Source organism: Amphibalanus amphitrite, unplaced genomic scaffold (assembly GCF_019059575.1).
Source record: "Amphibalanus amphitrite isolate SeventyFive unplaced genomic scaffold, NRLGWU_Aamphi_draft 000862F_arrow, whole genome shotgun sequence".
Taxonomy (NCBI): Eukaryota; Metazoa; Arthropoda; class Thecostraca; order Balanomorpha; family Balanidae; genus Amphibalanus; species Amphibalanus amphitrite.
In genome coordinates this window covers 300343-313774 of record NW_024882356.1, presented here as the reverse complement: position 1 = coordinate 313774, position 13432 = coordinate 300343, and the positions used below count along the sequence as shown (strand labels likewise).

The following is a 13432-nucleotide window of genomic DNA, read 5'->3' as shown; positions in this document are numbered from 1 at the left end:
TGCCTGTCTGCCTGCCTGTCGCCTGCCTGTCTGCCTGCCTGTCTGCCTGCCTGTGCCTGCCTGTCTGCCTGCCTGTCTGCCTGCCTGTCTGCCTGCCTGTCTGCCTGGCCTGTCTGCCTGCCTGTCTGCCTTGCCTGTCTGCCCTGCCTGTCTGCCTGCCTGTCTGCCTGCCTGTCTGCCTGCCTGTCTGCCTGCCTGTCTGCCTGCCTGTCTGCCTGCCTGTCTGCCTGCCTGTCTGCCTGCCTGTCTGCCTGCCTGTCTGCCTGCCTGTCTGCCTGCCTGTCTGCCTGCCTGTCTGCCTGCCTGTCTGCTGCCTGTCTGCCTGCCTGTCTGCCTGCCGTCTGCCTGCCTGTCTGCCTGCCTGTCTGCCTGCCTGTCTGCCTGCCTGTCTGCCTGCCTGTCTGCCTGCCTGTCTGCCTGCCTGTCTGCCTGCCTGTCTGCCTGCCTGTCTGCCTGCCTGTCTGCCTCATGTCTGCCTGCCTGTCTGCCTGCCTGTCTGCCTGCCTGTCTGCCTGCCTGTCTGCCTGCCTGTCTGCCTGTCTGCCTGTCTGCCTGTCTGCCTGTCTGCCTGTCTGCCTGTCTGCCTGTCTGCCTGTCTGCCTGTCTGCCTGTCTGCCTGTCTGCCTGTCTGCCTGTCTGCCTGCCTGCCTGCCTGCCTGCCTGCCTGCCTGCCTGCCTGCCTGCCTGCCTGCCTGCCTGCCTGTCTGCCTGTCTGTCTGTCTGTCTGTCTGTCTGTCTGTCTGTCTGTCTGTCTGTCTGTCTGTCTGTCTGTCTGTCTGTCTGTCTGTCTGTCTGTCTGTCTGTCGCAGGCGCAAAAGTGTATGTTGGTAACAGTGTTGCACAAAGACATATTAAGAATGAGACTAGGTTGGTAGCCAACTGAGGATGTCCTGCTGACTATCCAATTGTCTCATTGTTTCAGGCGAAGGGGCAGGTCAGCCAGCGGGTCCACCTCGCTACTCGGACGTTCTCGAGCACGGTGGCCTGCGCGATGGAAACATACGTACCGCGTCGAGCGGTGCAGGCCCGAGCGGTGAAAGTTGTTGACGCCTGGTTCGACGTCGTCAATAGCCGCTCGCCGTACGATCAGAAGAAAGAGCGCTGCGGCTACGGGATCACCGCCGAGATCAAGGCACGCCAAGACCAGGCCCTGGCGGCCATGGATGAGCTCGTGCGCGGGGCGCGCAAGGCGACGTCCAAGCAGCCTCTTGGCCGAGCTACCCTCCTGCCGTTTCAGCACGGCGTCCTCCGCACGAACGCATCCCTGCGCGGCCTCTACCTGGACGCGCAAACCGCGTGCCCCGGGCTGGGATACATCATGACCTCTCATGTTAATCAAGATTGCGTCGAGAACGCGTTCTCCCAGCTCCGAGGCATGTGCGGTCGGAACACCACCCCAGACGCGGTGGAGGCCCGCATACGTCTGAGGATTATGCTGATGGCGCCGTCGCCGCTGGCCGCTGTGCAGAGCCGGAGTCTCCCAGTGCAGGTGGAGGGAGATACAGACTTCCTCAGCACCTGTGCTCAGCCGCTGACGCCCAACAACGTCACAAACGCCGCCTATGAAGGTCTGGACGTAGAGGTATGTATCGCGGGTTTTAACGGTAGGTTTTGCACCTAGAAAATTTAGTGTACCTACTTCATGCTATATCTTCGACGTCTTAAGCTTTTAAGTGTTGAAGATGCGATCGACTTGTTGGGTAACAAGCCGGCCATGATCGTGTAAAATGGCTTCATCGTAGATCGATTAGTTTCTGAGATACGTCGTCCACTCCAGAAGTTTTGAGACTGGCCTCGTAAAATTCATATGAACAGTGCTAGATACTTGTTGTTCTCACAAGCCCTTACCACAGTTGTTATAAACATACTTGCGTAATTTTGTTTTTCTATGTTGCAAAAGACGGCAACGGTGTCACCCTGAACATGGCAAGTCGCACGCGGCTTGTCACAGTGACCAGTGTAGAGCACAGTCAGGTTGTTTAGTGAAGAGAACTTGGAGGGTCGCTGTGCAATAAAATTTTGGGATTAGCTTGGCAAAAATGCCCGAGAAACATAGCAAATTGACTCTCAAGTGACTTGAGACGAAAGCTGGATGTATTTTTAACATCAGGAGACCAAGAGACAGAAGGTCCAATGAGAACACACTGACTCCTTCAGACCCAATGATGACAGACAGCGCAGGTCCACTGGGAAGCTCAAATTAATCCCTTACTTAGAACAAAAAGGCAAAAACTTCATAACCTGGGTCCCCTACGGCCAGATGGTCAACAAGGAATGATTCGTGAAGGGTCTTAGGGAGTTGAGAAAGATATTTCGCCGCAAGAGGTCGAAACTCTTTCAACTGTGACCAGGGGCTCCTGCACCAGGGTAGCGCACACACCCACAAGTTCACCATGGAGACGAACTATCTGACACAGATGTGCGTCAAAACCGTCCGTAACCATTCCCACAGTCCTGATCTGGCCCCCGTGGCTTCTGGATGTTCCCCAGACTGACAGGGAAGCTCAGAGGCCGTCTTTCGTAGGATGTGGAGGAGATGAGTGAGGCTGTGACAGAGGCCCTGGGCACCTTCACTTTGAAGGTCTATCAGCAGGCCTTCAGGCAGTGACAGGAGCGCTAAAGCAGGTGCATTAGACTCGGGAGGTTCCATTTCGAGAGTCACACAAGTTTCATGCTCCTCTGAAACAGGCAACTGTCTCTACTGAAAAAGTCTCAAAACTTCTGGAGTGCACCACGTATAACCGGAAATGTAAAAGTGCAAAACCTACCGCTTAATCTCGCGAGACCTGTACATAGCTGAAGAATAGTTTATTTCGTCTTTCGTAGGAGGTAAATTTATTGGCTTCTATAAATTATTAAAGGCTTCTTGTTGTTTCACTCGAGGCTTAACATCCCTACTACATATGTTATAATCATGTTACGAGCTAACGGGAGACGAAGCATTGCTAAGACAAATGGAAAATTCAAGGTAGTGAGTGGCCGGCAGACACATTTGAAAGGCTTATTTCATAAAAAGCTCTGGGCATGTTGTCTTTTTGTGTGTGTGTGGTTTTGCGTAGCCGCAATATCGCATGCTAGTAATTCCTAACTCATTTCTGACCTTGCATTTGCTTTCCCAGGTGCTTATTACGTTTGATACAAGTATGTAGCCCAAGATTGACTTATCGTATCAATTGCACTATAAAACATTTTCTTACAATCACCCCCCCCCCCTCCCCCTTCATCTACGTCCAGGACGAATATAAATCATGCGTGATCCTTATTCAAGCCTCACGCATGCAAATTCAAGACTCCATCGGAAATAGGGGAAGGTGGGGTAAGACGGCCCAGCGGGGCAAGACGGACCACCAGCACTCCCGGCTGAACCGCTGCTGGTATCTACTGCTTTATGCACTCACTATGTTTGTTTTCCTTCGTAACAATGGCCACCTTGAGCTCATGCTGCTAGGATGCATAGCTTTTGAGTTATTGAGAAAAATGTTGTTTTTCGTCAAACCGATCTAATATAAGAGGTCTACGGGTGATTCAATTACGGCGCCTTTCTTGCATGATTAGTTTCTATTTTGCACTTAACTGTGAAGAACAAAGTTTTAAACTTAGTTATAGTCACACTTTAGGAAAGGCAAGGTTTTGCAATGTTGGGCTATTTGACATATATGTCATGATAATGACAGAATTTAGATTTGGGGCAAGACGGACCACTGTGGTCTATCTTACCCTGTGGTGGTCCATTGTACCCTGCATATGGAAAGTTCTTTTCCAAAACATTGACACAAGTTTAAGTAAGCTAATTTTTCAGGAAGGAGTCTTTGTTGCATGTGAGCTATGCATGCAAGTGCTCAGTTAGCATGCATTCATGCCAAACGACAATCAACACACATGTTCCCAGCTTTTAGCTGCACTTCCATCACACATGAGTAAAGAATAAAGGCTCATTTTGTTGTTTTACCATTCTGGTTACTTTTCTTACAAGAGTACAGAGCAGAAGTGTAACACACATGAACGGATAGCAGGCACTGCTGGGTGGTCCGTCTTACCCCACGTTTTTTCTTGTCTGAGTTTTTGACATGTCTCTCTTTAAGAGCATCCACCACCTAGATGTCTTTAATTTGAAATTTAGTCTTTACACATATCAACAGAGGAAGGATTGAGCATTCCGAAGACTATAGATAATATGAATTACGAGAGCAGTGTAGCAAGATATGCGGCCTCAAACCTTAGCTGGTCCGTCTTACCCCACCTTCCCCTAAATCCAAATTAAGTAACACACTTTGCTATCTTCTTTCAGCTCATTGACCCAGCGGACGCCGAGGCCTCCGAGCAGCGAGAGAACTGGGAGGCTGCCCTATCAGTCCGCCATGGACCAGCCGCCGCTACCGCCCGCCACCGGCGATGACGACGACCCTCTGCCGGCTGCGGAGGGAGCGGCCGCCGCCGCGCCGGTGACGGACGAACTGGGGGTCGACCGCGAGGCGCTTGCCTTTGTGGCAGGCTACGTGGCCTCCAAGCGCCGCCACCTGTGCAGCGGTCTGGGTCAGCCAAGCTCCTGCTCTCCGGCGTCAGCGTTCGTGCCGAGCCGGTGGCTGCAGACAATTAGCCGCGGAAACCTCTACGTTCTCAGTGAGTGGTAGATGGAGGTGGTCGAGGACTTCAACACCAGGTTCCGTGATGTGATGGGCTCGACTGCTGACGTAGCGCCGGGGATCGTCCAGCGACTAATCGCCTGTGTGCTGGCCAAGGCACCGGAGCTGGACGAGCGAGTCGCACGAAAGCTCGCCAGCACGCGACTCCACCTGCGCCTCCGGTGGCTTAACACCGCCCGTGCCGAAGCAGAAGCCGAGCGGTACCGTGCCCGTAAAACAGCGCAACACGCGAGGAGCAGGACTTAGACAACACGGTACAGTCTCGGCGATGACAATCCCGGGTGAAAATTCGAACGTTTTGGATGCCGTTTGTGTGTATTTGTGTATTTATGTTTCTGCGTGAACTGATATTTGTGTAAGTGTCGTTGACTCTCCCGATCCGCTGCATTGCATGCACATTGGACTGACGGAGATCTGCAGGTGTCTGAAGAAAGAGTCGCATGCCGTAGTGTCGTGTGCAGTGATCTGGTCCTAAATTTCCTTTCGTTTTCCCGCAGAAGGTATGTTCCCCTTGATCCGCGCACTGTTGTGCTTGATGTCGACTGCGATCGCTGTAATTAGACTTTGTACACCTCTCGTCTTGTGTGCTTTCTTGTTGGCTTGATCAAAGGGACGTGGAAGTCCCAGTGAGGTGACGAATTGTATCAGCCACTTCAACTTGTCATTGAAATGACTGAGTTCCCGAAGAGATGATATTCAACGAAAAAACGTTATTTCATTACAAAAGTAAAAGGACAGAAAGTTCAAAATCGTTCCCTCTATTCCACTCTCAGGACACAAATCCTTCATGCCTCAGACCCCCTGATCAGGGTTATACGGTCGCCTTCATCAGACGTGATTTAATTCTGATAGGAATGTAATAATTGAATGAGGACTTTACTCCACAAGAAATCGTTCGGGTCGGAGCTTTCGAATTGTATTACAAAGCTTCGTCAGCGTATCGTAATCGGGTTCGGGGGTATCGGTCGCAAAATTGCGACCGATACCCCCGAACCCGATTACGATACGCTGACGAAGCTTTGTAATACAATTCGAAAGCTCCGACCCGAACGATTTCTTATGGAGTAAAGTCCTCATTCAATTATTACATTAGCAAACTCCACATCATGTCCTTTAGTGAATCTGATAGGAATGTTTAAGGTCCGGTCCCACTAGGCGTTGCGACCACTTACGACCGCCTACGACCCAAATCATTGCCGACCACCGCCGACCATCACCGAATGCTGCAGATCCATCGCAATTACGGTCACATATATAAAGGGTCGGCAATCATCGTACGACTAATCGCACAAGCGGTGGCAGACCATCGTACGAAGTTTGCCGAACCAAGAAAAAATTGGGGCATGAGTCGCACGAATGACGTGCGAAACTCGGTGACAGCCGTGAGTACGTCATGCGATAGGTAACGACTGGCCGCTGACGACTGAAGATCTGTTCAAGACCTATCGCCGATTGCCGCACGATTGGGAAAGAGCGGATATACCGCTAACCATATTAGTGGCAAAGGGGGGGGGGGCTGTTTACATCCATCCCTGAGGCTTTTCGGAAATATCTTCAAAACGACTGGAGCTAGGATGCCGAAATTTTCTGACTTTTCTTAAAACTAAGCTGGGCACTTTTCCTGAAAATTTTAAGCTGATATCTTTATCAGGGGCGGTTCCAGGGCATGGGGAATCGGGAGGTCCTATTCGTGAAGCGAGTCATTTAGTTAAAGATCACGATGCTGATGCATTATAACTGTAATTATTCATTATGTAGGTATATCAACATTATTTGTAGGTATAACAGCTTTAGAAGTGAACAAGAAACGGATCGTAGGCGGTTCCAGGGAAAAGGAGAGAAGGTATATGTCACCTTCCACCTTCGATGCCCTGATGCCGCCTATGAATATGAATTATCTAATTTAGGCATTTTATCACACGTTTTTGTATCATAATGAGATTATTAATTTGCCAGCCCGTTTTGGTGACAGCACCAACAAAACATCCGATTGATTATGGATTTCATGTGCCTCCAAATTTCATAACCTGTAGGAATTCGGCTATTAATTTTCGAAATGCTTATTTTTGTAATACATGTCAAATTCTGATTCATCCTGCATAGATCGGCAGTAGTTGCGTCAAAATTGGTTGAAAAACATGGCCATGGTGAGGAGTTGAAAAAGCATCTGAAATGTGTAGTTTCTATCCCCCTCCTACCTTTTTGCGTTTTTTGGACTTCCTTTCTTCAAAATGTAGATCACGTTGAGGGAATCGAATGCCATTCGAATTTTGAAAATCGGCAGGCTATATTTTGACACCAGCCGCATTTTCGGGTCAGGTCAGGTCATTGACCTATGGCGTCAGAAGTGAACCTCTGCACGATCTTCAGAGGTCGCAACTTCGCAACGCTCTCAGTGCCAGAGGAGCTTTCACAAGGAGATTAAACTTACAGGACGTAGTAGAGGTCTCACAACTTGTACATCTCAGATTTTTCCTAAAGGTCACATGACGAAAGGTCGGTTACGTGACCTCACCATTTCAAGTCAATGGGGGAAAATAAAAACTGCTATTTTGACGCTGGGAAAGATCTTAAGCTATCCCAACCCCAAGCATATCGAATCGTGATTTCATGCACTCTTTGCAAGTTTGATGCGTCACTTTTGCATTGTTAATGACGTCACTAGGGTCATATTAGTTTTTCGTCAATAACTCCCGATCCAATTGAACTAGCGAGTCGGGAGAGTCACCAATGGACTTAAAAGACCTGCCAAATTAAAAGATATGCGACATGACCTCATTCGACAAGCTTCGTGACCTGTAAGCCCTGGCCTGACCGTGACCTGAGTTCAACCCCAACAACAAGTATATCATTCGACAAGTCTCAACAAGGCGAACACGATGATGTCAAAATCGCGGCTTTGCCGCCTCTTTTAGCCAAGTTATTCATCAAAAACTGAACCCATAACTTTGGCACTTGACCTGACGTAAGATGTCACCGGTTGACCTAAGACCTTATAATCGGGTGTCAATAACTGTATCTCGTAACGGCGCACACGCTTGTTTTTCCTGAGACGCGCTAGCTCCATCAGAGGCGAAACGGGGAGGGGGTCGTACCCGCCCCCCCCCCTTCGCCGGCGCGTAGAAGAAAACTAATATGTCCGGTGATGGTTAAGATCTCGTTCTTTTCCAGAGTCAACTGCTCAGCAATTTTCTTTTTCTCGGTCACGTTCCGTGTCGTGTCCCTCGTGTTCTGGAGCTGGGCCGCCTGGAATGGTCGGTATTTTTGGGTCGGATCCCACCTCCGACTCGTGAGAGGCACTATATAGTAGGCGGTGCACCATTTCTTATTTCTTATTGCGCTGTTTTTATTTGAAAATCTACTGAAAATGGACGATTTTTTACGCATCCCCTTCATCGTCTACGGCTGATCTCAAAGTGAGAGCACTACATATGTTCGCGACCGTGTGATAAGGGTCGGTATGAGATCTGAGATGTCCGTACCACAGTCGCCGACTAATTTCCGACTAGTGCCGTGCAATCGGCCACCATCGTGCGATTGCTCGGCAATCGAACCTTGGTGGTCTCGCGACTGGTTGCTGATGTTGGGAAGAATGTCGTGCGATTATCGGCGACTTGCATACGACCGCCGACCGCTCCCGACTAGGCCCGCGACCACCGAAACCTGTCGTGCGATAATCGCCCTCCTACTAGCGAACAATGAAATACTTGTTGCGGTTTCTCGCGAACTCGTTGCGACCAAATCGGTCGCCAGGAGGTTTTTAGTGCATCATCAAAAACCTCTTGGCGACCAAAATGACCTCGCGACGTCTGAAGACAAGTCGTTCATATCAACATCCAATCGTACGAGCTCTTGAAGAATTGCGACAACCTTTTGCCGACCACCGATCGTGGGCGGTCGTAAGTGGTCGCATCGCCTAGTGGGACCGGGGCTTTACGTGCGGTGAGGTGGCCTGATCGTGGCTGGATGGTCTGAACAGTGGATATGACATCGTGGTGGGATCAGTCCCGGCGGCTCACCGGGGTGGCCACCCGGACCAATGTCTCTCCCCTCGGCCGATTCCTATCACCCTTCTGGCTCTGACAAGTCTTATTAGATCGCTCCTGTCTCAGGCCACCGTTCACGCTTCAGTTTCGGCGCTCCGGTGCCCCGGCCGGACCATCAACATTCAACATTCAACAATCGACGTGCCGGTACAACTGGTGTGAGCAAAGCCTCGTATGGCTTTAATGCAAGTTGTGAGGCAAGCTTGTAACCAAAGCAAGAAGTCCAAATCCACGTAGCTTGCGACATTCTAGCAACGATGTTGACCCACAACCAAGCGTTGGTCAAGGTTTGCTCAGTCAATTGCCGTCTGAGTCGAGGTCTGTTTCCACCCGATAATGCATTAATGTAAGCTCCTTCTATATTATTGTTTGTGGCACCACATTAACACAAACCGGTTTACCAGGTTTATGGAAGCTGGAACAACATAATCTAATCGTTCAATATCGCTAAAGTCGTCGCAATTCCCAGAAACGCCGCATATTGTACTGCGCACGGCCTTGAGCGGAACCAGCGGCATTTGGACCGGGACTGACAAGTGACAACGAATGGGACCGGATCGGTGACACCTTCATGGTGTCCGGCGCGACACTACAAGTGCCCGGCCAATGCGGGGAGACTAGGAGCAGGATTTAACGGCAGACACGGGACACAGGAGAGACCGGCACTGTACGACATAGCAGCGCCCAGCGGGACCGGAACATGCTGTGGGAGCGGAACCGAAACGGCGACATTATTTGCGACAATTCCCAAATTATAGACAGGAATTCCTTGGAAACGACAAAAAAAAAAAGATTGGAAAAGTACGTAAATAACTTACACGAGTCATTCTTAACTCGTCGAACTCTATCGATGCGCTAATAACATAACGACCTGGCGCCTGCATGGAAGCGTATCGCGTTTTACGGTGACGACGAATGACGTCATTTCGTCAGCTGAGCAAAAGTAAACAAATCGCCGGATGATTTTACCTTCTATATACGGCCTTGGACTGTACACTACAATAGCCCCGTTTACATAGGGATTGTAGCAAGCTTATAGCTCCTTCCGTCATGTCATACGCGGCGGAACGGGGAGGGCACCGGGGCACCGTGCCCCCTTTAATTTTGGCATTTTAACATTAGCCCTATGGGCGTTGCATGGAAATTAACCCTATTCCTGGCGGGGGGGGGGGGCCTTTAAGGTCCCCCTTCAGGGTTTTCTTGTGCCATCGCCAAACGCCGCAAGACTGAAAGCTCATACTCGGTGACTTTTTCTAAACATTCATTGCGCACATTTTGACAAAAAAAGTTGCCGGGTCAGGTCAGGTCAGGTCACCAGAGGCGGTTTGGTGACCCCACCTCAGAAAAGTTTGCAATCACGCCAGAGCTAGAGTTTTTGACCAATCAATTTCTTCTCTTCAGGTTTTAGTTAGGGTACCAGTATGTGCAATTTGTATATCTCAGAATTTTCATATCTGTGACCTGAGGTCAGGCCAGACTCGTGACCTTTAAAAAATTACAAGCCTATGGGAAAATATTGAAACGCCTCCTGCTTCGTGTAAAACGAGTCAAAACCACCCAATTCTTTCAGTATTATGGAAGATTATCTCATCGGTGATGATCCTGGCGCCGCTAATTGACAGGGGTACCGGCAAAGGTCATCTGAGGTCATGTGACGTCATAAATCGTTTTTCTGTCAATAAATCACGACATGATGGTGCTAAAGACTTGTAAGTGGTACCAAGCTGCTCGCCTGGTCAAGGCGCGTCGTTTGGTATGCAGCATGACCATACCCCACAACCTCATTGATGGATGACCTGACCTTGACCTCAGGTCAAATTTCAAATTGACCCCTGAAGGTCATCACATACTTATTTCGCATCGCCTCGGCGAGCGCAACAAAAAATGTATTGGTTTTATGTCTCTATGTTTCTTAGTTTAAAAGTTATATAGGTAACTAATTCCAAAACATTTTATCGTTGATGACCTCTGGTGACCTCAATATTGACCTGTCCTGAAAATGTTTTATGTGAAAGTTGTAGATCTTTAAACGACCTATCAAACGCCGTTTGCCGTTTGTCGCTGCAATGTGTAATTTTTTAGATCTGAGGGGGGGGGGGGCCGAATCGGCCCCCCCCGCCAGTTTCTTGTCCCGGCGGAGCCCGCCAGGAATAGGGTTAATTGAGAATGTTCCGCCGCTACTGAGTCATGTTGCAAAAGATGCCAATGGTGCTTTACAATTTACAAAATTATCCCCTCTAAATAGTAAATATACGAACATAACTGCTTCAAAATTATCGCAACATAAATGAGCTAGAGCCTCGTCAAAAATGCTATGTAAACGCGACTAATGATCAAGCAAGTCATTCGTCTCTTTCACCAATGTTTTGTAAATACTTCGTTTTTAGCGGCCTCGATCTAATCTTTGGTGCTTTTAGTTTTTATGTAATACTAGATCTGATCTGGCATCTCTGGTGGTGGGTCGTCGTTTTGGTGGCAGATTGTCCTTTTTGGAGATGTACCAGTCCAATCTGGCTTGCCGTCAAATCTGGTGGAAGGGATGTATGATTTGGTGCTAGAAGTGGTCATTTTGGTTGTTCGAATAATTTTGCCCCGTTTAAAAAGTCGGAACAAATGAAAGACATCGATCACAATGGAGATAATTATAAGAGCCAACTGACCTGACGGGTGAGAACGGGAAGCGCCGGCTGCTCTGGCGGTCGTGTTGACGCGCTGTCAGAGCGGCCGGCCGCCGGCCGCCGCGTCCGTGCCGGTCTCGTCCTCGGTGAGCGCCAGCAGCGCGCGCTGCAGCGGGTCGGCCGCCGGCGCCGTGTGCAGCCGGCGCACGTGGCGGCGCAGGTCGGGCCGGTTGGTGAACTGGGCCGGACAGCGCGGGCACGACAGCGTGGCCGGCCCGTGCCGGCTGCGGTGCAGGTTCAGACTGTGCTCCAGCGGGAACGCCTTGCCGCAGATGTCGCAGACGAAGCGCGGCGTGCCGCTGCCGTGGCGCACGGCCCGGTGGCGCGCCAGCGTCTGGCCGAACTTGAAGGCGGCGCCGCAGTCAGCGCACACGTGCTGGCGGCGCGCAGAGTGCGTCTGCAGGTGGGTGGCCAGGTTGGAGCGGGTGTCGAACACCTTGCCGCAGTGCTGGCACGCTACGCCGCCGCCCTCGTGCGTGCGCATGTGTTTCTGGTAGGCCAGTCGCGTGCGAAAGTGTTTCTCGCAAGTGACGCACGAGTAGCTGGTCTCGCGGTGCGCGTCGCGGTGCAGCCGCAGCTCGGAGCGCTTCTCGAACCGGCGGTCGCACAGCTCGCACGTGAAGCCGACGTCCGGCTCGTCCAGGTGCTCGCTGCGGCAGTGGAACAGGTACTGACCGAAGTCGGCGAACACGCGCGGGCAGCGGTCGCACGGGTGCCGGTCGGCCGGCGCGGCGGCGCGCGCCACGGCCGGGTGCTCCGCCGGCAGGCCGTGCTGACTCTGCAGATGCCGCTTCAGACCGTGCCGGTAGCGCAGTGTCTTTCCGCACAGCTCGCAGGCGTGCGCGCTGGCTCTGGCGCGGTGCGTGGCCTCGTGTTTGCGGCACATGTCTGCGCGGCGGAAGGCGGCGCCGCAGTGGCGGCATAGGTGCACGGCCAGCTCGGCCGGCAGCTGTACGCCGGCCTCCAGCTGGCGCCGGTGCCGCTGCACCAGGTGCGCGCGCGCCCGCTCCGCCGAGCTGAACTGGCGGTCGGCGCACAGTGGGCAGGGCACGGGCCGGGCCGGCGCGGCGGCCGGCGCCGCCGAGGAGCGGCTGCGCACGGCGCGGATCTCGCTGCCGCTCAGGTGGTGCACGTCGCGCAGATGGACAGCGAGCTCTCCGAACAGCTGGAACCTCGCATCACAAACGTGGCACTGTCGGCCGCTCTCCACGTGGATCTCGAGGTCCAGCTCAGTCAGCTGCTGCTCCAGCCGCGGTGCGGCCGGCGGCGGTGTGACCGGTGGCGGCGGTGCCTCGGTGGCGGTGGCGGCGGCGGCGGCCGGCGGCTGCTCCGGCGCCGCGGCGGCCTCGGCCGGCGGCGGCTGCTCGGCGGCGGCGGCGCGGTGCTCGCGGTACACGCCGTACGGCACCGACACGCGGTTGTCGCCCAGCTCTATGACCACCTCCAGCGCCGCCCGCGCCGCCTGGCTGGCCGCGTACTGTTGACGCACGTAGAGCTCAATGTCGCGCTGCCTGGAGCGGAGCTCGTCATACTCGGTGACGAAGGCGGTACAGCTGGCGCAGATGGCGGGCAGCAGCTGCAGCTCGTCGCGTCCGTCGGGCACCAGCAGCCGCACCAGCTCAGCGAGGGCAGACCCTGCCGGTCAGCACACGGACGGATAGCGCAAACACTAACTCAGAGGAACCAGCGCCCGGTCAGCTGGTGAGAACACGATGACAATATAGGGTGTGATTAGAATTCCAATATCACCGCAAAATAAATGATTAACACCAATTAACAGAAAAAACGTTACATTTCCCAGGTGTCAGTATAAATATTGTGAAATAAAATCATATGGGCAGTAGGCACTCGCATACCTGGTTGCCAAAAAAAATGTGCTATGTCGCTAGTAATACATACCTGTGGCCTGTATAACGGTGTTGTTCACATTAGTTGTTGCATCTGGAGAATTACAGATCAAGCAGCACGCAGGCAATATTGGTATGATGGCTGCGTCGGCTGCTTCTTTGCATTCTTCGTCCATCATTCCATGAAATCTCAAAAAGTGAACGCGGATGAAACTTTC

At 52.1% G+C, this 13432-nt stretch overlaps 2 protein-coding genes across 2 annotated transcripts; one reads left to right on the top strand and one right to left on the bottom strand.

Annotated features, from left to right (window-relative positions):
- Nucleotides 1-920: 920 nt before the first annotated feature.
- On the top strand, nt 921-5351 carry LOC122367299. The gene is made up of 3 exons (XM_043340284.1): nt 921-1582; nt 3235-3311; nt 4289-5351. The coding sequence occupies exons 1-3, from the start codon at nt 992-994 to the stop codon at nt 4629-4631; spliced, it is 1011 nt and encodes a 336-aa protein (XP_043196219.1). The 5' UTR covers nt 921-991; the 3' UTR covers nt 4632-5351.
- Nucleotides 5352-11258: 5907 nt separating this feature from the next.
- Nucleotides 11259-13432, bottom strand: LOC122367300 (zinc finger protein 497-like). Its single transcript, XM_043340285.1, has 2 exons — nt 13267-13432; nt 11259-13002 (listed from the first exon to the last, which is right to left on the bottom strand). Exons 1-2 carry the CDS (start codon nt 13391-13393, stop codon nt 11405-11407), a joined length of 1725 nt encoding a protein of 574 aa, XP_043196220.1. The 5' UTR covers nt 13394-13432; the 3' UTR covers nt 11259-11404.